At 46.6% G+C, this 24,382-nt stretch overlaps 3 protein-coding genes across 3 annotated transcripts; all 3 read left to right on the top strand.

Moving 5' to 3' along the window:
* Positions 1–397: 397 nt before the first annotated feature.
* On the top strand, positions 398–1,810 carry LOC117187956 (protein regulator of cytokinesis 1-like; the record flags this gene model as incomplete). Its single annotated transcript, XM_033390964.1, has 1 exon — positions 398–1,810. A coding segment is annotated over one exon (1,413 nt), but the record flags the coding sequence as incomplete, so codon positions are not given.
* Positions 1,811–2,159: 349 nt separating this feature from the next.
* On the top strand, positions 2,160–13,207 carry LOC117187957. Its single transcript, XM_033390965.1, has 2 exons — positions 2,160–2,428; positions 12,943–13,207. The coding sequence occupies exons 1-2, from the start codon at positions 2,234–2,236 to the stop codon at positions 13,054–13,056; spliced, it is 309 nt and encodes a 102-aa protein (XP_033246856.1). The 5' UTR covers positions 2,160–2,233; the 3' UTR covers positions 13,057–13,207.
* A 2,428-nt stretch (positions 13,208–15,635) lies between these two features.
* LOC117187955 (protein regulator of cytokinesis 1-like) lies at positions 15,636–22,727 on the top strand. The gene is made up of 2 exons (XM_033390963.1): positions 15,636–17,195; positions 22,003–22,727. The coding sequence occupies exons 1-2, from the start codon at positions 15,636–15,638 to the stop codon at positions 22,549–22,551; spliced, it is 2,109 nt and encodes a 702-aa protein (XP_033246854.1). The 3' UTR covers positions 22,552–22,727.
* The last annotated feature ends 1,655 nt before the right edge of the window (positions 22,728–24,382 follow it).

Below are 24,382 nucleotides of genomic sequence, written 5' to 3'. Positions count from 1 at the left end.
CAATAATACGACGGACCGTATGCAGGAAAACATTATAGGACGTGTCTACACTAGGATGCGAGAGAACAGAAGCCCAATTAACATTTAACATATTATCCCTAATAGCATCATTTTGAATTTACCGAAATTTTGTCTGGCGTCATTCGAGTCTGTGCGGTGGCATTCTGCTTTAGTAAACACATTTCTCATCCTAAATTATCTTTACAACTGGAAAACCTTGAAGGAACTTATTTGCAATATAAAGTAGGTGTTTTTTTGGCCGCACATCAATCAGAATCAACTTGTTTTGTGCTTTGAGGCATGAGTCAAATCAAGCACACAAAATTTTCATTGTGCAATTTGTGCCAACACGAGAGGCGTCACTTATCTGTGCGGAGGCATTTTCCTTGAGCAACACATTGTGCAATCGAAATCCTGCACACATCACATAAATTCCTTCCATTCGCGAATACAAGACCCATTCCTATTGGCTATTGTTGACCCAACCTCCATCAAGGAAGAGATCCTTGATGTGACTGGCGAGCATGTGGAGCAGCTCCATTCAATGTGGTCCCTCATGTTCGAGCTGAAGACATGCGAGGACTTTCTGCACAAACTCAAGGCGCACGCGGATAATTTCTATACGGATCTTCTGACCGAGTCGCGGGAGAAGCAGGCGGCCATCCTGGATGACATAGCCGCACTCCGAGCCGAGGCCAGCGACCTCACCCGACTCCTCCATGAGACGGTGGACATTGGTCAGAGGCCCGACGATGTGCCACTGATCATATGGCAGCTGAAGCTGGACAAAAGCATTGAGCATCTGCGCGAGGAGCTCTCGAAACGTCGGGCGGAGATCGGGGAGCTGCTGCTCCAGCAGGAGCAGCTCTGCGAAGAGCTGGGCGCACTGCCGCTCCCTCTACTGGCGGACCCGCTGCCCCTGCCCGATGAGATGGACGGCTTTCGCGACCATCTCGACAACCTGCGCTCTCAGCGCGCAGTGCGCCAGACGGAGCTGGACCAGCTGCGCAAGGCCATCAAGCATGACATGAAGATGCTCGAGCTGATGCCCCAGACCGATGCAGAGGATCGCCTACTGAACGATCTGAGCCACAATCTAACACCAGAGACACTAGAGCGGCTGCGGCAGATGCGCAACAGTTATGCCGAGCAGATCCAGGAGCTGCGCTCTAAAATCCATGACATGCGCGAGAAGATCTACGTGCTGTGTGATCGCCTCCAGGAGACGGACGAGAGCGCCATGCGACGAGTGCGCGAGTGCACCGAGAATACGCAGCGCACCTATGACATCCTCCATTCGGAGCTGCAGCGCTGCCAGGCACTGCGCAGCCAGAACCTCAAGACGTTCATCGAGCAGCTGCGCGTCGAGATAAGCAAGTGGTGGGATCTAACGCTCAAGAGCCAGCAGGAGCGCAAGCGTTTCTCCAACTACTACAATAAGTATTACAACGAAGACCTGTTGGAGCTGCACGAGCTGGAGCTGGATGATCTGAAGAGCTTCTACACGTGCAACAAGGAGATTTTCGATCTGTACGAGAGCCGTGCAGAACTTTGGTCCCGCATGCAGGCTCTAGAGGCAAAGGCCAACGAGCCGAATCGTTTCAAAAATCGTGGCGGCCAGCTCCTTAAAGAGGAAAAGGAACGCAAGGCCATCTCGAAGCTGCCCAAGATTGAGCAGCAGATCACTGAACTGGTGCACGCCTATGAGGTGCAATCGCATGGCCCGTTTCTGGTTTATGGCGAGAACATACTGGAGCTGATGGCTGGCGAATGGGAGAACTATCGGCAGGCCAAGCAGAGCTCGGCCCGCAAGAAGGCCCCGCCCACCACGAGGACGGGCAGCAGCAGCAAATTGATGATGCCACCGCCGACTGCCGGTTCAACGGCCTCTCGCACGCCCCGAACTTTGAAGAACATGTCCTCAATGTCGACCTCGACAATGTCGTTGCGCAAGACCCCAACAATCCAGCTGATCACTCCCAATATGACCAAGAGCACTGGGAATCTGCACAAGCGATTAAACCCATAAGCAGCCGCCAGCTCTTCGGGGTATCGGCTGGCCAACAGCCAGCTGAAGGCGTCCAAGTCGCCACTAAGGCGGGTCCGCGTCCTGGACAACACATTGCGTCGCAGCGGGGGATTGGGCAGACGCAGCCTTGGCACACGCTCGAAAAAGAAGCCACGCACAAAATCAGCGGTGCCGGATACAAGATCGCCCAGCGATTCCGAGTATATGACCGATGAGACCACTGAAAATGACCGCGAAGCCGGGATCTCCTATGACGAATTTGTGCCCACGAGTCGCTCCTCAGTGCTGCCCGTCGGCGGGGCTCAGCATCAGCGCAATCGCGTGGCTGTGCCACGAATTCGCCATGTCCTCGTAAACCACAATTCGGTGGCGTCGGCCGCCAACACACCGTCAAAGCAGGCGGTCAATCAGGAGGAGAGGCCTCGATTTGGCAATCAATTGAAGCTCCCGTCGCCACGTGAAAGTCGCATGTGGCCGAATCCACGATGAGATTATCTATCGAAATTACTACTAAAATGTACCTATATTTTTGGAATTTGGAATTTTTATTTGCGCTTTATGTTTGATTTTATTTTATGTACCTTTATCTGTTTATCTCTGTTTCATTTATTTTCGATGTTGGCCCAATAAAAATTAAATTATCTTCAAGGACAACCGAACCACACAAGCATTCAGGCTTACACTAGAAAAGAAGCATTCATAATATGGTTCCGCCCAGGGCGAATAAAAATGGAAATTGACTAAGAATTCCAACGGCATATGAGGCATGTCACATTCCGCGATGGGGAGTTCGCAACATGTAACATGGCAATCTATATCCGAACTAACAAAAATTAAGTCTAAAATCTTATTTAGCCTATTAAAAACATTATTTACTTGGGATAAGCCCATACTAAAACAGTCATCTAGGAAAAGAATCTCGTTCGGCAAATGTACATTACTAGGTATCATAGCCGACGATTGCGGATCGCCGGACCATACCAACGAACCCAAATTGAATTGAGCACGCCGGCGGCTTTAATAGTTCTTAAGCAGTTGGGTATTAGTGTCAGAGGGAATCAAGTGGAATGGAAGTGGTATCGTGCGGTATCTTGCATTACTTTTCGCAAATAAATTTAAACTTCATTTATATTTCCATAGAACAAAACAGAAAGAACGAGGGGGAACGTTGTGAGTTGCTGCGGAGACCGCAACTCTACAGTTATACCCGATACTAAGTCAGTATGGCTCTCCTCCGGCAGATGCCGCTAATATTAAACGACACGACAAGGAGTGCGTGCGAGAGAGACAGAAAATCAGTCTGAGCGTGACGTCGGGGGCTGCGTAGCCAGTGCAAATTGATTTGTTCCTTTTGGCTATAAAAATGATCTGATCTGATCCAGATTCAGCAATCTGATAGATATGGTCATTATCTATGATTCTGCGTTTTTAGTTTTTTCGAATGTGCAATATTGTGGATGCAACAGATTTTCGTCCTTTGTGTGGGCGGAAAAGGGTGGGGCGAAATTCTGAGATATACGTTTTATAGTGAGATCTAACAGAAGTGCGGATACCAAATTTGGTTACTCTAGCCTTAATAGTCTCTTAGATTTGTGAATATCCCCAGACTTTCATCCTTTGCGGGGGCGGAAGGGGGTGTGGCGAAATTTTGAAACAAACTCGTCTCGGTCCGATATATTAGGAGTGTGGATACAAAATTTGGTTGCTCTAGCTTTTATAGTCTCTGAGATCTAGGCGCTAATGTTTTACTCTAAGCAAAGCCGCCTATGCTACGTGTGTGTTAGAGAGAGACAGAGCGAGAAAGAATGAAATTGTTTTCTTGATTCTGGCTATAATAATAATACGATCTGGTTCAGATTTTGCTCTCTAGAAGATATGGACATCTCCTACGATTCTGCGTTTTCTGTTTTCTCGTATCTTTGAATTTGTGGATGCCACAGATTTTCGCCCGTCGTGAGGGCGGAAGGGGGCGGGGCAAAGTTTTGAGATACACTTGTAGCAGTGACATATCACAGAAGACCGGATATAAAACGTCGTTGCTCTAGCTTTTATAGTCTTTGAGCACTAGGCGCTGATAGGGACGGACAGACGGACGGACGGACAGACGGAATGGATTTAGCCATGTATGTATGTCCGTCTGTGCGAACCGATGAGCGCCTAGATCCCAGAGACTTTAAAGGCTAGAGAAACTGTAGTGGCCAGTTGTGACTCTAAAACTCCAGAGAACAGCTTGGGAAGTACGGCCCTCGCGTTTAACATTAACTCTGCTCTTTACAAAAACAAGATAAGAGATCAATTACAAGAGAGCAGTAGTTAAAGCTTCCATTGAAGAGCTTAATGTCTAATTTAGAGAAGCAGCGTGGATTTGTGGGAGGTATGTTTTAAAGCTTTACTAGAAATCATACGATTACTCCGTTAGTCGTGGAAGCTATGTGTAAGCTTTGCTTAGCATTGTACGATTACTCCGTTATCTAGGGAAGCAAGGTGTAAGCTTTGTCTAAAATCGTACGATTACCCCGTTGGTTGTGGAAGGTAAAGTTCCGATCGTAAGGGCTAATGCAAGTAATAGAACTTCTGGCTAGATCATTGCTATAGTGAAGCTGTGCGAATTCGGATGTGTCTTTTTATACAAATATATATATACAATTGAATTTGAAAACGTTGTGCAATCAAACACGTGCCAAGTAAATTGAAGTTCTGATGGACTACATTATTCCTTTTGGATTAAGAAAAATAAAAGGTATTAGGACCTTACAATAGTGACACAGCTTTAACAGTCTCGTATCATAGGGCTGGAAATCTTACTACGTTCGACACCTCCAAGAACGAGGTCGTCAAAGTCCATCGATTTCTTAGTAGATCTGGGAAAGACCTCGGATTTCCCAGGAACCAGCATCTACATAAACCAACGATAACTACAACCAAATAAACCAGAAAGAGCCGTCCGAAGATATACTAGAGTGAAACCCGAAGTTATGTGGAGGCATACTTGAGCTGAAGTACATTTTGGAGTAAGACGAGAAGAATGGTTTTCTTGCGAATTCGGAGAAACTAATATGCCGCACTCGTCTCCCTTCTCGCTTATGAATTAAGCGCGCGGCTAAGGCTTTCGCATGTAGTTCTTCGCAATGTGTGGAGTGGCTCTCAAACTGTGAAAATAAAACATTATTCTGCGGCGATCCACACTGCCGTTTAATAGTCGTCGTGTGAAAATGTACCAAAGTATTAGTTTTGAGTCTCGTCATGAGATTTTCCATTTATTAAAGATTAGGCTACGCACTAACTATTTTTGTATTGTCTAGATTTAAAAAAAAAAAAAAAAAAAAACCAATAATGTATATAATTACCCATAATTAGAAATTAGCGCAAATGAAAACCACATTTTTTTAAGATCAGCCGTTGAGTGGCAAATCATCGTCGTACGGGTATGGAAATGGAAAGAAAATCGGTGTTTCATCCGAATTAGAAGTGAAGACCTGTATATTCATAATTTTTCTCCCTTCCTCAGAATATGTTCCTACGTCGCCCCTTGAGCTCAACGGACACGCCGGATAATTCGTATAAAGTATGAGTGAGTTACGAAACTTCCTTAAACGGAATTCTCGAGTATTTTCGAAATATATATCTGTCTTATAAAACTTCTATTCCGGTATATAAAACAACCATATCCGTGCCATAATTTAAAGCGGACCGGCTACTAATTTTTCTTTCACGTTTGCCTTCTAGTTATATAATTATCATATTTTTCTCTTCTTTCCAATTTAATATCTTTTACGCCATATTCTCTACACATAAGTCCTATATACATATACACATATAACTAGGTATAACTTGCTACTATTTCCTCCTTCTTTATTTAATTACTTTATGCTAAGTTTATACTTATCTGGAAAACCATGAAGTCCAAACCCTTAAATTTTGAATTATTAAATAATAATTAGTAGATAATAATGGAACATTAAACCTTTCGTGTTTGTCCTGAGTAGAGCCTGAGGAAGTCCGATGATCAAATAGAGATGCGCTCGATTAGGGTTATGCTGTCGATTAAACGGCATACAAAGGTAGGGAGGTAGGGTAGAGAAGGGGTCAAAGTCATCTGAGGTCCCCAAGAGCGACGGAATATAGCCTGACTATTTGTCGGTAGTCGGTTAAACAGTTAGTTAAAATTCACGTTATTTTCTTTTTGATTTCTTTGGTAGAGTTCCTTTTGAACATTAAATCAAGTGTACCTAAAACATCTTTGCGAATGTGTTCGTATAGCAGATAGGAGAGTAGGAAAGATCCCACGACATTCCGGCGAGCTAGTTAGAGCATAGCTAGAGGTGCACTTTCCGAAATCTTGCTATACTATTGGTGTCTGACCGTCAAAAAAAAGTATGTACAACCTCCATCCGTACATACAATCTCACACCTCTACGAATATGAATTTCTGGCACATTACAAAACTTAATTTTGTATCCAGTATCTAGTTAAATGATACGAGAAAACTAAAAGCGCAGAATTATTGAGAATAACCGTATCTACCAGATCTACGAATCTGGGAAAACGGTTCCCTTACCGCGTCCACATGTCCCACTTCCTGCCATGAGCATTATCTAGCTATTGTGTGGGATCCCGATCATGGTAGCGTCTCTCGCGTGAGCTCCTAACCGGCGTGGACTTTCTGCACTCGCATCGCATCATATCATCCTTCGAAATAAATATGAATCAAGCTTATGTTTAAATCTCTGTTGTTGCCATAGATCAGCAGTGGCCCCAAATCCATCCTTAGTTTCAGTGTACACCTTCGCCAAATTTTTGCGCGGGTCAATGCTGTCCCACAGCACAGGGCATTGGCAGCATTCCCTTTCCTAACAAACATGCAGCTCGTCGAGGATTAAAACGAACGGCTCATTCGCATAAAGTTGAAGTTAATAAAAGAAACGAACCTTTTGTTCGAGAATCTTCTTTAGTCTGTGTTGAACTTGTTGACTTCCGGTCTGCCGCAGCAGCTCCAACACCTGGAAGCCGCCGCCCCTTCACTGCTGGACAGCCCTTACCTGGCCGCAGGTCCCTGGCCAGCATCCCCTCTATCCCGTCGATGGAGTGCCCTGGTGGCCTGGTCTGCCACCACACATCCCATGTGGGAGCCACCACCAGCAGCAGCAGATGAACACAAAGCATTCCATCAACGATATCCTGGGAGGACGCTCTGGAGGAAGCAGAAGCAGGAACCAACAGCAGACGCCCCAGCAATTGCAACTGCAAGACCAGCAGGCACTCACGGTAGCACCGACGTCGCCTCTCCAAAAACTGGGGCACGACTCGGAACGGCACACGGCAGGGCTTCCCCCCTGCTGAAAATATTGCTGTCTTCCCCCGGACCAAACGTGTGTGCAAACAATTTAGCAAGACTCGAATGCCGGTGAGAGAGCCACACAAAAGGCTGATCTGCGACGGAGTACGAACTTATTACAACACATTGGAATTCGATCTCCCGTTCACAGATTGCAGGAGGCATGAGGGAGGTACTTGATCTCTTTCCTGGAGAGCCCAAGGAGAGGTGGCCCACGAGTGGCCGTCCTGCGGCGCGGGATAAGAAAAAATTAAACTATAGTAGGAATCGAATTGCTATACCAAAGTATCGCACAACACGGTGAACATACCAGCCGTGGCCCACGCACTGCCCGCAGTACCCACTGCAGCAACAGCAGGAGCTACAAAGGCCACATGCCAGAGCCACTGCTCGCAGAATACGTGTGAAAATATTTATATTTAATTTAATTTAATTGAATTAATATTCAAATTCTGTTATCCAAGCAGATTTGAAACGATTTTAAAAAAGAAAATGCGGCTCATCGAATTTGAGGATAATAACATTGAAACACACTCTTGACGATTTTATTATTGGCCGTTTCCGTTTCCAACCCGATTCAGTTACCAAACCCGTTTCCATATTTTTCCGACTTATTTGAAGCTGTGGAAAAGGGTACCCGACTAACATGTGGTCTATATCAAACACATATTAAAAGTTACTCATCAATACAAAATTTAGTACAAGTCCGGGTACGTTAAACTGACCAAACATGGCGAGTACCCTGCCAGATATTTTGATGAACAGAAAACGGCTGCGACAAGCATGTCCGGATGTGTCTTGTTGATATTGCATAATAATTGCGGTTTTTTTTGTATTTGTATTTCACTTTTAGCGACTGTCCGAATGTCTTCAGCTTTCGGCTTTTAAAGTGGCTCAGCCGGGATGGTAGGGCTAATTTTCGCAGAACATTGCAGTTCCAATCATTACCATTACATAACATGGAACGGAATGGGCAACATTCTGCATACACTGGGGAAAAGGATATTATAGAATTGAAAAAATATTTGTCATCTAAGTCGCCAATGAATGCAGAATCTAGTCAGTATCTGTTTAAGGCTATCACAACGAAATTTTTCAGTTTATTGTTTTATCACAGAGACCAAGAATTTATTTATTTATTTATTATTCGCCAACGGAATCAAAAAATCCTTAACTGGCTAGGCTAACTTATTTCTATATTAACAAATAAAAAAAATTACATTAGTAAATTAATTTGGTAGCAGGAAGAAATCCACAAGCAACCGTCTGACGGCTCCCTTCCCCTGGCAAAAGTCAAAGCGCATTCCAGCTGGCAGCGCATTGTGCTGCCGAAGCGCCCTACTGATGGGCTCATGAAAGCCATAATTGGTCCGGTGGAGATCAACTGCAAAGGGTGCATGGGTCCTGAGGCTCCTGGCGGGCGTAGTGAAGCTAATCCTACTAAGTAGGTCAGGGCAATCGATATTACCCACTAAAAGGTCAATGGTCCTACGATCCTCGAGAGAGGAGAGATGCACGAGGCGACATCTGCACTCATAGGACGGCATCGGAATGGAAAATGGCAGAGGCTGGAGTGCAAATTTCAGAAACTTTCTTTGGAGTCGTTCGATGCGCGAAATTTGGACGACCCCGGTGGGATTCCAGACCATGGAAGCGTACTCAAGGAGCGAGCGCACAAGGAATGCGTACAGACTGAGCCTTGTATATGGGTCCTTGAATTGGGATGAATTGCGCTTAACAAAGCCGAACATTGCATAGGCTTTTGGCAATATTAAATTCATATGCCCTGCAAACAGAAATCTAGAGTCAAATAAGACCCCGAGGTCAAGTATCTCCGTCTGCTTTAAGAGAGGATGGCCATCTATTGAATATGAGGCCAGCACATTAAAGACGCGCTTGCTAAAAGAAACAAAGTAACATTTACTAATGTTGAATGGGAGCGAATTAAGTCTGCACCAACGAGCAACTCTATCCAGGTCGCGCTGCAGAAGGATACTATCGCCTAAGGTTTTGACAGATCGAAAGATCTTAAGATCATCAGCATAAAGCAGATGCTCAGAAGCTTGAATGCTGAGACATATGTCGTTAATAAAAATTAAGAACAGAAGTGGACCAAGTGCACTTCCCTGTGGAAGGCCGGAAGTAGCCAAGAATGGGGCCGAAGGCTTTCCATTTATCAATACGACATACTCTCGCCGCTCAAGATACGACCTAAACCAACTGAGCAGGCAGGAATGAATCCCCAACCGATGCAGCTTGGCTATTAAAGCCCAGTGGGAGATTTTGTCAAAGGCTTTAGCAAAGTCAGTATACACAACGTCGACTTGAGAGTGCATTTCAAAGACACGAGTGCAGAAATTACTGAAAGCAATGAGATTAGTGGTTGTTGATCTACCCGGCATAAAACCATGCTGATTTGGGCTAATGTAGGATTTCATGAGGAAGGTGATTTTTCTGGCAATGATTCGCTCTAGAAGTTTTGAAACATTGCTGAGTTTGGCAATTGGTCTATAATTGGAAATGAGATTTTTGGTACCTCTCTTAAAAATTGGCGTAATCGTGGCAGCTTTCCACTTACCAATAAACTGACCCGTTAACAGCGAATTTGTGAATAGAATTTTGAGAGGTTCACAGAACGCTACAACACAGTTGCGAAGCAGGAAGGCAGAAATGCCATCACAGTCGGGTTTATTAGAATTATCGAATTCATCAATTGCCACCAAAATGTCCTCTTCCGATACATCGAGTGTACCAATATTGACCACCGAGGGTATAGAGTTTAAGACATCGAAACTGTGCCAAGCTGCGTATGGCTCAAAATTTGAGCTAAAGAAAGAAGAAAAAAGGTTTGCTATACCATTATCCGTATTAGCGCTCAAGCTGCCCAGGTTCATAACGGAAGGAAGAGAGCTCGTTGACCTTTTGGACTTTATAAAATGCCAAAAAGACCTGGGATTGACTTAAAGTTCCCTCTCAACGTCGGCAATATATTGGTTATACAAAAATTTGCCTAAAAAAGCAAACTCCCTCTTATGTTGCACATACCTTGCCCAATCTACAGGGTCCCGGGTCTTACCAAACCGTTTAAAGTACTTATTACGAAGATTCTTATATTTCATAAGACCCTTCGTATACCACGGCAGTCTATAGGAGCCATGCACCCTTTTGGAAGCATTGTTACCAATAATACGACGGACCGTTTGCAGGAAAACATTATAGGACGTGTCTACACTAGGATGCGAGAGAACAGAAGCCCAATTAACATTTAACATATTATCCCTAATAGCATCATTTTGAATTTACCGAAATTTTGTCTGGCGTCATTCGAGTCTGTGCGGTGGCATTCTGCTTTAGTAAACACATTTCTCATCCTAAATTATCTTTACAACTGGAAAACCTTGAAGGAACTTATTTGCAATATAAAGTAGGTGTTTTTTTGGCCGCACATCAATCAGAATCAACTTGTTTTGTGCTTTGAGGCATGAGTCAAATCAAGCACACAAAATTTTCATTGTGCAATTTGTGCCAACACGAGAGGCGTCACTTATCTGTGCGGAGGCATTTTCCTTGAGCAACACATTGTGCAATCGAAATCCTGCACACATCACATAAATTCCTTCCATTTGCGAATACAAGACCCATTCCTATTGGCTATGGTTGACCCAACCTCCATCAAGGGAGAGATCCTTGAGATGACTGGCGAGCATGTGGAGCAGCTCCATTCAATGTGGTCCCTCATGTTCGAGCCGAAGACATGCGAGGACTTTCTGCACAAACTTAAGGCGCACGCGGATAATTTCTATACGGATCTGCTGACCGAGTCGCGGGAGAAGCAGGCGGCCATCCTGGATGACATAGCCGCACTCCGAGCCGAGGCCAGCGACCTCACCCGACTCCTCCATGAGACGGTGGACATTGGTCAGAGGCCCGACGATGTGCCACTGATCATATGGCAGCTGAAGCTGGACAAAAGCATTGAGCATCTGCGCGAGGAGCTCTCGAAACGTCGGGCGGAGATCGGGGAGCTGCTGCTCCAGCAGGAGCAGCTCTGCGAAGAGCTGGGCGCACTGCCGCTCCCTCTACTGGCGGACCCGCTGCCCCTGCCCGATGAGATGGACGGCTTTCGCGACCATCTCGACAACCTGCGCTCTCAGCGCGCAGTGCGCCAGACGGAGCTGGACCAGCTGCGCAAGGCCATCAAGCATGACATGAAGATGCTCGAGCTGATGCCCCAGACCGATGCAGAGGATCGCCTACTGAAAGATCTGAGCCACAATCTAACACCAGAGACACTAGAGCGGCTGCGGCAGATGCGCAACAGTTATGCCGAGCAGATCCAGGAGCTGCGCTCCAAAATCCATGACATGCGCCAGAAGATCTACGTGCTGTGTGATCGCCTCCAGGAGACGGACGAGAGCGCCATGCGACGAGTGCGCGAGTGCACCGAGAATACGCAGCGCACCTATGACATCCTCCATTCGGAGCTGCAGCGCTGCCAGGCACTGCGCAGCCAGAACCTCAAGACGTTCATCGAGCAGCTGCGCGTCGAGATAAGCAAGTGGTGGGATCTAACGCTCAAGAGCCAGCAGGAGCGCAAGCGTTTCTCCAACTACTACAATAAGTATTACAACGAAGACCTGTTGGAGCTGCACGAGCTGGAGCTGGATGATCTGAAGAGCTTCTACACGTGCAACAAGGAGATTTTCGATCTGTACGAGAGCCGTGCAGAACTTTGGTCCCGCATGCAGGCTCTAGAGGCAAAGGCCAACGAGCCGAATCGTTTCAAAAATCGTGGCGGCCAGCTCCTTAAAGAGGAAAAGGAACGCAAGGCCATCTCGAAGCTGCCCAAGATTGAGCAGCAGATCACTGAACTGGTGCACGCCTATGAGGTGCAATCGCATGGCCCGTTTCTGGTTTATGGCGAGAACATACTGGAGCTGATGGCTGGCGAATGGGAGAACTATCGGCAGGCCAAGCAGAGCTCGCAAGAAGGCCCCGCCCACCACGAGGACGGGCAGCAGCAGCAAATTGATGATGCCACCGCCGACTGCCGGTTCAACGGCCCCTCGCACGCCCCGAACTTTGAAGAACATGTCCTCAATGTCGACCTCGACAATGTCGTTGCGCAAGACCCCAACAATCCAGCTGATCACTCCCAATATGACCAAGAGCACTGGGAATCTGCACAAGCGACTAAATCCATCAGCAGCCGCCAGCTCTTCGGGGTATCGGCTGGCCAACAGCCAGCTGAAGGCGTCCAAGTCGCCACTAAGGCGGGTCCGCGTCCTGGACAACACATTGCGTCGCAGCGGGGGATTGGGCAGACGCAGCCTTGGCACACGCTCGAAAAAGAAGCCACGCACAAAATCAGCGGTGCCGGATACAAGATTGCCCAGCGATTCCGAGTATATGACCGATGAGACCACTGAAAATGACCGCGAAGCCGGGATCTCCTATGACGAATTTGTGCCCACGAGTCGCTCCTCAGTGCTGCCCGTCGGCTGGGCTCAGAATCAGCGCAATCGCGTGGCTGTGCCACGAATTCGCCATGTCCTCGTAAACCACAATTCGGTGGCAGGCGGTCAATCAGGAGGAGAGGCCTCGATTTGGCAATCAATTGAAGCTCCCGTCGCCACGTGAAAGTCGCATGTGGCCGAACCACGATGAGATTATCTATCGAAATTACTACTAAAATGTACCTATATTTTTGGAATTTGGAATTTTTATTTGCGTTTTATGTTTGATTTTATTTTATGTACCTTTATCTGTTTATCTCTGTTTCATTTATTTTCGATGTTGGCCCAATAAAAATTAAATTATCTTCAAGAAGGACAACCGAACCACACAAGCATTCAGGCTTACACTAGAAAAGAAGCATTCATAATATGGTTCCGCCCAAGCGGCTAATAAAAATGGAAATTGACTAAGAATTCCAACGGCATATGATGCATGTCACATTCCGCGATGGGGAGTTCGCAACATGTAACATGGCAATCTATATCCGAACTAACAAAAATTAAGTCTAAAATCTTATTTAGCCTATTAAAAACATTATTTACTTGGGATAAGCCCATACTAAAACAGTCATCTAGGAAAAGAATCTCGTTCGGCAAATGTACATTACTAGGTATCATAGCCGACGATTGCGGATCGCCGGACCATACCAACGAACCCAAATTGAATTGAGCACGCCGGCGGCTTTAATAGTTCTTAAGCAGTTGGGTATTAGTGTCAGAGGGAATCAAGTGGAATGGAAGTGGTATCGTGCGGTATCTTGCATTACTTTTCGCAAATACATTTATTTAATTTAAACTTCATTTATATTTCCATAGAACAAAACAGAAAGAACGAGGGGGAACGTTGTGAGTTGCTGCGGAGACCGCAACTCTACAGTTATACCCGATACTAAGTCAGTATGGCTCTCCTCCGGCAGACGCCGCTAATATTAAACGACACGACAAGGAGTGCGTGCGAGAGAGACAGAAAATCAGTCTGAGCGTGACGTCGGGTGCTGCGTAGCCAGTGCAAATTGATTTGTTCCTTTTGGCTATAAAAATGATCTGCTCTGATCCAGATTCAGCAATCTGATATATATGATCATTATCTATGATTCTGCGTTTTTAGTTTTCTCGTATCCTCAATATTGTGGATGCAACAGATTTTCGTCCTTTGTGTGGGCGGAAGGGGGTGGGGCGAAATTTTGAGATACACGTTTTATAGTTAGATCCAACAAGAGTGCGGATACCAAATTTGGTTACTCTAGCCTTAATAGTCTCTGAGATTTGTGAATATCCCCAGATTTTCATCCTTTGCGGGGGCGGAAGGGGGTGTGGCGAAATTTTGAAACAAACTCGTCTCGGTCCGATATATTAGGAGTGTGGATACCAAATTTGGTTGCTCTAGCTTTTATAGTCTCTGAGATCTAGGCGCTAATGTTTTACTCTAAGCAAAGCCGCCTATGCTACGTGTGTGTTAGAGAGAGACAGAGCGAGAAAGAATGAAATTGTTTTCTTGATTCTGGCTATAATAATAATACGATCTGGTTCAGATTTTGCTCTCTATAAGATATAGACATCTCCTACGATTCTGCGTTTTCTGTTTTCTCGTATCTTTGAATTTGTGGATGCCACAGATTTTCGCCTTCGTGGGGCGGAAGGGGCGGGGAAAAGTTTTGAAATATTCTTGTAGCAGTGACATATCACAGAAGTCTGGATCCAAAACATCGTTGCTCTTGCTCTTATAGTCTTTGAGCACTAGGCGCTGAAGGGGACGGACAGACGGACAGACGGACGGACGGACAGACGGACAGACAGACATGGCTCAATCGACTCGGCTATTGATGCTGATCAAGAATATATATACTTTATGGGGTCGGAAACGATTCCTTCTGGACGTTACACACATCCACTTTTACCACAAATCTAATATACCCCAATACTCATTTTGAGTATCGGGTATAAAAAGGTTTGCTATACCATTATCCGTATTAGCGCTCAAGCTGCCCAGGTTCATAACGGAAGGAAGAGAGCTCGTTGACCTTTTGGACTTTATAAAATGCCAAAAAGACCTGGGATTGACTTAAAGTTCCCTCTCAACGTCGGCAATATATTGGTTATACAAAAATTTGCCTAAAAAAGCAAACTCCCTCTTATGTTGCACATACCTTGCCCAATCTACAGGGTCCCGGGTCTTACCAAATCGTTTAAAGTACTTATTACGAAGATTCTTATATTTCATAAGACCCTTCGTATACCACGGCAGTCTATAGGAGCCATGCACCCTTTTGGAAGCATTGTTACCAATAATACGACGGACCGTATGCAGGAAAACATTATAGGACGTGTCTACACTAGGATGCGAGAGAACAGAAGCCCAATTAACATTTAACATATTATCCCTAATAGCATCATTTTGAATTTACCGAAATTTTGTCTGGCGTCATTCGAGTCTGTGCGGTGGCATTCTGCTTTAGTAAACACATTTCTCATCCTAAATTATCTTTACAACTGGAAAACCTTGAAGGAACTTATTTGCAATATAAAGTAGGTATTTTTTTGGCCGCACATCAATCAGAATCAACTTGTTTTGTGCTTTGAGGCATGAGTCAAATCAAGCACACAAAATTTTCATTGTGCAATTTGTGCCAACACGAGAGGCGTCACTTATCTGTGCGGAGGCATTTTCCTTGAGCAACACATTGTGCAATCGAAATCCTGCACACATCACATAAATTCCTTCCATTCGCGAATACAAGACCCATTCCTATTGGCTATGGTTGACCCAACCTCCATCAAGGGAGAAATCCTTGAGATGACTGGCGAGCATGTGGAGCAGCTCCATTCAATGTGGTCCCTCATGTTCGAGCCGAAGACATGCGAGGACTTTCTGCACAAACTCAAGGCGCACGCGGATAATTTCTATACGGATCTGCTGACCGAGTCGCGGGAGAAGCAGGCGGCCATCCTGGATGACATAGCCGCACTCCGAGCCGAGGCCAGCGACCTCACCCGACTCCTCCATGAGACGGTGGACATTGGTCAGAGGCCCGACGATGTGCCACTGATCATATGGCAGCTGAAACTGGACAAAAGCATTGAGCATCTGCGCGAGGAGCTCTCGAAACGTCGGGCGGAGATCGGGGAGCTGCTGCTCCAGCAGGAGCAGCTCTGCGAAGAGCTGGGCGCACTGCCGCTCCCTCTACTGGCGGACCCGCTGCCCCTGCCCGATGAGATGGACGGCTTTCGCGACCATCTCGACAACCTGCGCTCTCAGCGCGCAGTGCGCCCTACGGAGCTGGACCAGCTGCGCAAGGCCATCAAGCATGACATGAAGATGCTCGAGCTGATGCCCCAGACCGATGCAGAGGATCGCCTACTGAACGATCTGAGCCACAATCTAACACCAGAGACACTAGAGCGGCTGCGGCAGATGCGCAACAGTTATGCCGAGCAGATCCAGGAGCTGCGCTCCAAATTCCATGACATGCGCGAGAAGATCTACGTGCTGTGGGATCGCCTCCAGGAGACGGACGAGAGCGCCATGCGACGAGTGCGCGAGTGCACCGAGAATACGCAGCGCACCTATGACATCCTCCATTCGGAGCTGCAGCGCTGCCAGGCACTGCGCAGCCAGAACCTCAAGACGTTCATCGAGCAGCTGCGCGTCGAGATAAGCAAGTGGTGGGATCTAACGCTCAAGAGCCAGCAGGAGCGCAAGCGTTTCTCCAACTACTACAATAAGTATTACAACGAAGACCTGTTGGAGCTGCACGAGCTGGAGCTGGATGATCTGAAGAGCTTCTACACGTGCAACAAGGAGATTTTCAATCTGTACGAGAGCCGTGCAGAACTTTGGTCCCGCATGCAGGCTCTAGAGGCAAAGGCCAACGAGCCGAATCGTTTCAAAAATCGTGGCGGCCAGCTCCTTAAAGAGGAAAAGGAACGCAAGGCCATCTCGAAGCTGCCCAAGATTGAGCAGCAGATCACTGAACTGGTGCACGCCTATGAGGTGCAATCGCATGGCCCGTTTCTGGTTTATGGCGAGAACATACTGGAGCTGATGGCTGGCGAATGGGAGAACTATCGGCAGGCCAAGCAGAGCTCGGCCCGCAAGAAGGCCCCGCCCACCACGAGGACGGGCAGCAGCAGCAAATTGATGATGCCACCGCCGACTGCCGGTTCAACGGCCCCTCGCACGCCCCGAACTTTGAAGAACATGTCCTCAATGTCGACCTCGACAATGTCGTTGCGCAAGACCCCAACAATCCAGCTGATCACTCCCAATATGACCAAGAGCACTGGGAATCTGCACAAGCGACTAAATCCATCAGCAGCCGCCAGCTCTTCGGGGTATCGGCTGGCCAACAGCCAGCTGAAGGCGTCCAAGTCGCCACTAAGGCGGGTCCGCGTCCTGGACAACACATTGCGTCGCAGCAGGGGATTGGGCAGACGCAGCCTTGGCACACGCTCGAAAAAGAAGCCACGCACAAAATCAGCGGTGCCGGATACAAGATCGCCCAGCGATTCCGAGTATATGACCGATGAGACCACTGAAAATGACCGTGATCCTCAGTGCTGCCCGTCGGCGGGGCTCAGCATCAGCGCAATCGCGTGGCTGTGCCACGAATTCGCCATGTCCTCGTAAACCACAATTCGGTGGCGTCGGCCGCCAACACACCGTCAAAGCAGGCGGTCAATCAGGAGGAGAGGCCTCGATTTGGCAATCAATTGAAGCTCCCGTCGCCACGTGAAAGTCGCATGTGGCCGAATCCACGATGAGATTATCTATCGAAATTACTACTAAAATGTACCTATATTTTTGGAATTTGGAATTTTTATTTGCGTTTTATGTTTGATTTTATTTTATGTACCTTTATCTGTTTATCTCTGTTTCATTTATTTTCGATGTTGGCCCAATAAAAATTAAATTATCTTCAAGAAGGACAACCGAACCACACAAGCATTCAGGCTTACACTAGAAAAGAAGCATTCATAATATGGTTCCGCCCAAGCGGCTAATAAAAATGGAAATTGACTAAGAATTCCAACGGCATATGATGCATGTCACATTCCGCGATGGGGAGTTCGCAACATGTAACATGGCAATCTATATCCGAACTAACAAAAATTAAGTCTAAAATCTTATTTAGCCTATTAAAAACATTATTTACTTGGGATAAGCCCATACTAAAACAGTCATCTAGGAAAAGAATCTCGTTCGGCAAATGTACATTACTAGGTATCATAGCCGACGATTGCGGATCGCCGGACCATACCAACGAACCCAAATTGAATTGAGCACGCCGGCGGCTTTAATAGTTCTTAAGCAGTTGGGTATTAGTGTCAGAGGGAATCAAGTGGAATGGAAGTGGTATCGTGCGGTATCTTGCATTACTTTTCGCAAATACATTTATTTAATTTAAATTTCATTTATATTTCCATAGAACAAAACAGAAAGAAAGAGGGGGAACGTTGTGAGCTGCTGCGGAGACCGCAACTCTAAAGTTATACCCGATACTAAGTCAGTATGGCTCTCCTCCGGCAGACGCCGCTAATATTAAACGACACGACAAGGAGTGCGTGCGAGAGAGACAGAAAATCAGTCTGAGCGTGACGTCGGGTGCTGCGTAGCCAGTGCAAATTGATTTGTTCCTTTTGGCTATAAAAATGATCTAATATGATCCAGATTCAGCAATCTGATATATATGATCATTATCTATGATTCTGCGTTTTTAGTTTTCTCGTATCCTCAATATTGTGGATGCAACAGATTTTCGTTCTTTGTGGGGGCGGAAGGGGGTGGGGCGAAATTTTGAGATATACGTTTTATAGTGAGATCTAACAGGAGTGCGGATACCAAATTTGGTAACTCTAGCCTTAATAGTCTTTGAGATTTGTGAATATCCCCAGATTTTCATCCTTTGCGGGGGCGGAAGGGGGTGTGGCGAAATTTTGAAACAAACTCGTCTCGGTCCGATATATTAGGAGTGTGGATACCAAATTTGGTTGCTCTAGCTTTTATAGTCTCTGAGATCTAGGCGCTAATGTTTTACTCTAAGCAAAGCCGCCTATGCTACGTGTGTGTTAGAGAGAGACAGGGCGAGAAAAAATGAAATTGTTGTCTTGATGCTGGCTATAATAATTATACGATCTGGTTTAGATTTTGCACTCTAGAAAATATAGTCATCTTCTATGATTCTGCGTTTTTAGTTTTCTCGTATCCTCAATATTGTGGATGCAACAGATTTTCGTTCTTTGTGGGGGCGGAAGGGGGTGGGGCGAAATTTTGAGATATACGTTTTATAGTGAGATCTAACAGGAGTGCGGATACCAAATTTGGTTACTCTAGCCTTAATAGTCTCTGAGATTTGTGAATATCCCCAGATTTTCATCCTTTGCGGGGGCGGAAGGGGGTGTGGCGAAATTTTGAAACAAACTCGTCTCGGTCCGATATATTAGGAGTGTGGATACCAAATTTGGTTGCTCTAGCTTTTGTAGTCTCTGAGATCTTGGCGCTAATGTTTTACTCTAAGCAAAGCCGCCTATGCTACGTGTGTGTAAGAGAGAGACAGGGCGTGAAAAAATGAAATTCTTTTCTTGATGCTGGCTATAATAATAATACGATCCAATTCAGATTCCGCAGTCTTAAAGATATGGTCATTCTCTACAATTCTACGTTTTTGGTGTTCTCATATCTTTAAAATTGTGGATGCCACAGACTTTCGTCTTTTGTGGGGGCGGAAGTGGGCGGGGCGAAGTTTTGAAATATTTTTGTAGCAGTGACATATCACAGAAGTCTGGATCCAAAACATCGTTGCTCTAGCTCTTATAGTCTTTGAGCACTAGGCGCTGAAGGGGACGGACAGACGGACAGACGGACGGACGGACAGACGGACAGACAGACATGGCTCAATCGACTCGGCTATTGATGCTGATCAAGAATATATATACTTTATGGGGTCGGAAACGATTCCTTTTGGACGTTACACACATCCACTTTTACCACAAATCTAATATACCCCAATACTCATTTTGAGTATCGGGTATAAAAAGGTTTGCTATACCATTATCCGTATTAGCGCTCAAGCTGCCCAGGTTCATAACGGAAGGAAGAGAGCTCGTTGACCTTTTGGACTTTATAAAATGCCAAAAAGACCTGGGATTGACTTAAAGTTCCCTCTCAACGTCGGCAATATATTGGTTATACAAAAATTTGCCTAAAAAAGCAAACTCCTTCTTATGTTGCACATACCTTGCCCAATCTACAGGGTCCCGGGTCTTACCAAATCGTTTAAAGTACTTATTACGAAGATTCTTATATTTCATAAGACCCTTCGTATACCACGGCAGTCTATAGGAGCCATGCACCCTTTTGGAAGCATTGTTACCAATAATACGACGGACCGTATGCAGGAAAACATTATAGGACGTGTCTACACTAGGATGCGAGAGAACAGAAGCCCAATTAACATTTAACATATTATCCCTAATAGCATCATTTTGAATTTACCGAAATTTTGTCTGGCGTCATTCGAGTCTGTGCGGTGGCATTCTGCTTTAGTAAACACATTTCTCGTCCTAAATCCTGCACACATCACATAAATTCCTTCCATTCGCGAATACAAGACCCATTCCTATTGGCTATGGTTGACCCAACCTCCATCAAGGGAGAGATCCTTGAGATGACTGGCGAGCATGTGGAGCAGCTCCATTCAATGTGGTCCCTCATGTTCGAGCCGAAGACATGCGAGGACTTTCTGCACAAACTCAAGGCGCACGCGGATAATTTCTATACGGATCTGCTGACCGAGTCGCGGGAGAAGCAGGCGGCCATCCTGGATGACATAGCCGCACTCCGAGCCGAGGCCAGCGACCTCACCCGACTCCTCCATGAGACGGTGGACATTGGTCAGAGGCCCGACGATGTGCCACTGATCATATGGCAGCTGAAGCTGGACAAAAGCATTGAGCATCTGCGCGAGGAGCTCTCGAAACGTCGGGCGGAGATCGGGGAGCTGCTGCTCCAGCAGGAGCAGCTCTGCGAAGAGCTGGGCGCACTGCCGCTCCCTCTACTGGCGGACCCGCTGCCCCTGCCCGATGGGATGGACGGCTTTCGCGACCATCTCGACAACCTGCGCTCTCAGCGCGCAGTGCGCCCTACGGAGCTGGACCAGCTGCGCAAGGCCATCAAGCATGACATGAAGATGCTCGAGCTGATGCCCCAGACCGATGCAGAGGATCGCCTACTGAACGATCTGAGCCACAATCTAACACCAGAGACACTAGAGCGGCTGCGGCAGATGCGCAACAGTTATGCCGAGCAGATCCAGGAGCTGCGCTCCAAATTCCATGACATGCGCGAGAAGATCTACGTGCTGTGGGATCGCCTCCAGGAGACGGACGAGAGCGCCATGCGACGAGTGCGCGAGTGCACCGAGAATACGCAGCGCACCTATGACATCCTCCATTCGGAGCTGCAGCGCTGCCAGGCACTGCGCAGCCAGAACCTCAAGACGTTCATCGAGCAGCTGCGCGTCGAGATAAGCAAGTGGTGGGATCTAACGCTCAAGAGCCAGCAGGAGCGCAAGCGTTTCTCCAACTACTACAATAAGTATTACAACGAAGACCTGTTGGAGCTGCACGAGCTGGAGCTGGATGATCTGAAGAGCTTCTACACGTGCAACAAGGAGATTTTCAATCTGTACGAGAGCCGTGCAGAACTTTGGTCCCGCATGCAGGCTCTAGAGGCAAAGGCCAACGAGCCGAATCGTTTCAAAAATCGTGGCGGCCAGCTCCTTAAAGAGGAAAAGGAACGCAAGGCCATCTCGAAGCTGCCCAAGATTGAGCAGCAGATCACTGAACTGGTGCACGCCTATGAGGTGCAATCGCATGGCCCGTTTCTGGTTTATGGCGAGAACATACTGGAGCTGATGGCTGGCGAATGGGAGAACTATCGGCAGGCCAAGCAGAGCTCGGCCCGCAAGAAGGCCCCGCCCACCACGAGGACGGGCAGCAGCAGCAAATTGATGATGCCACCGCCGACTGCCGGTTCAACGGCCCCTCGCACGCCCCGAACTTTGAAGAACATGTCCTCAATGTCGACCTCGACAATGTCGTTGCGCAAGACCCCAACAATCCAGCTGATCACTCCCAATATGACCAAGAGCACTGGGAATCTGCACAAGCGACTAAATCCATCAGCAGCCGCCAGCTCTTCGCGGTATCGGCTGGCCAACAGCCAGCTGAAGGCGTCCAAGTCGCCACTAAAGCGGGTCCGCGTCCTGGACAACACATTGCGTCGCAGCGGGGGATTGGGCAGACGCAGCCTTGGCACACGCTCGAAAAAGAAGCCACGCACAAAATCAGCGGTGCCGGATACAAGATCGCCCAGCGATTCCGAGTATATGACCGATGAGACCACTGAAAATGACCGCGAAGCCGGGATCTCCTATGACGAATTTGTGCCCACGAGTCGCTCCTCAGTGCTGCCCGTCGGCGGGGCTCAGCATCAGCGCAATCGCGTGGCTGTGCCACGAATTCGCCATGTCCTCGTAAACCACAATTCGGTGGCGTCGGCCGCCAACACACCGTCAAAGCAGGCGGTCAATCAGGAGGAGAGGCCTCGATTTGGCAATCAATTGAAGCTCCCGTCGCCACGTGAAAGTCGCATGTGGCCGAATCCACGATGAGATTATCTATCGAAATTACTACTAAAATGTACCTATATTTTTGGAATTTGGAATTTTTATTTGCGTTTTATGTTTGATTTTATTTTATGTACCTTTATCTGTTTATCTCTGTTTCATTTATTTTCGATGTTGGCCCAATAAAAATTAAATTATCTTCAAGAAGGACAACCGAACCACACAAGCATTCAGGCTTACACTAGAAAAGAAGCATTCATAATATGGTTCCGCCCAGGGCGAATAAAAATGAAAATTGACTAAGAATTCCAACGGCATATGATGCATGTCACATTCCGCGATGGGGAGTTCGCAACATGTAACATGGCAATCTATATCCGAACTAACAAAAATTAAGTCTAAAATCTTATTTAGCCTATTAAAAACATTATTTACTTGGGATAAGCCCATACTAAAACAGTCATCTAGGAAAAGAATCTCGTTCGGCAAATGTACATTACTAGGTAACATAGCCGACGATTGCGGATCGCCGGACCATACCAACGAACCCAAATTGAATTGAGCACGCCGGCGGCTTTAATAGTTCTTAAGCAGTTGGGTATTAGTGTCAGAGGGAATCAAGTGGAATGGAAGTGGGATCGTGCGGTATCTTGCATTACTTTTCGCAAATACATTTATTTAATTTAAACTTCATTTATATTTCCATAGAACAAAACAGAAAGAAAGAGGGGGAACGTTGTGAGCTGCTGCGGAGACCGCAACTCTAAAGTTATACCCGATACTAAGTCAGTATGGCTCTCCTCCGGCAGACGCCGCTAATATTAAACGACACGACAAAGAGTGCGTGCGAGAGAGACAGAAAATCAGTCTGAGCGTGACGTCGGGTGCTGCGTAGCCAGTGCAAATTGATTTGTTCCTTTTGGCTATAAAAATGATCTAATATGATCCAGATTCAGCAATCTGATATATATGATCATTATCTATGATTCTGCGTTTTTAGTTTTCTCGTATCCTCAATATTGTGGATGCAACAGATTTTCGTTCTTTGTGGGGGCGGAAGGGGGTGGGGCGAAATTTTGAGATATACGTTTTATAGTGAGATCTAACAGGAGTGCGGATACCAAATTTGGTTACTCTAGCCTTAATAGTCTTTGAGATTTGTGAATATCCCCAGATTTTCATCCTTTGCGGGGGCGGAAGGGGGTGTGGCGAAATTTTGAAACAAACTCGTCTCGGTCCGATATATTAGGAGTGTGAATACCAAATTTGGTTGCTCTAGCTTTTATAGTCTCTGAGATCTAGGCGCTAATGTTTTACTCTAAGCAAAGCCGCCTATGCTACGTGTGTGTTAGAGAGAGACAGGGCGAGAAAAAATGAAATTGTTGTCTTGATGCTGGCTATAATAATTATACGATCTGGTTTAGATTTTGCACTCTAGAAGATATAGTCATCTTCTACGATTCTGCGTTTTTAGTTTTCTCGTATCGTCGAAATTGTGGATGCCACAGATTTTCGCCCTTTGTGGGGGCGGAAGTGGGCGGGGCAAAGTTTTGAAACATTCTTGTAGCAGTGACATATCACAGAAGTCTGGATCCAAAACATCGTTGCTCTCGCTTTTATAGTCTTTGAGCACTAGGCGCTGAAGGGGACGGACAGACGGACAGACGGACGGACGGACAGACGGACAGACGGACAGACAGACATGGCTCAATCGACTCGGCTATTGATGCTGATCAAGAATATATATACTTTATGGGGTCGGAAACGATTCCTTTTGGACGTTACACACATCCACTTTTACCACAAATCTAATATACCCCAATACTCATTTTGAGTATCGGGTATAAAAACAGGGGATTATTTTATATAAATACGT

Source organism: Drosophila miranda, chromosome 3 (genome assembly GCF_003369915.1).
Source record: "Drosophila miranda strain MSH22 chromosome 3, D.miranda_PacBio2.1, whole genome shotgun sequence".
Lineage (NCBI taxonomy): Eukaryota > Metazoa > Arthropoda > Insecta > Diptera > Drosophilidae > Drosophila > Drosophila miranda.
The sequence above is the reverse complement of the archived record's forward strand: the minus strand, read 5'-3'. Positions and strand labels throughout refer to the sequence as shown.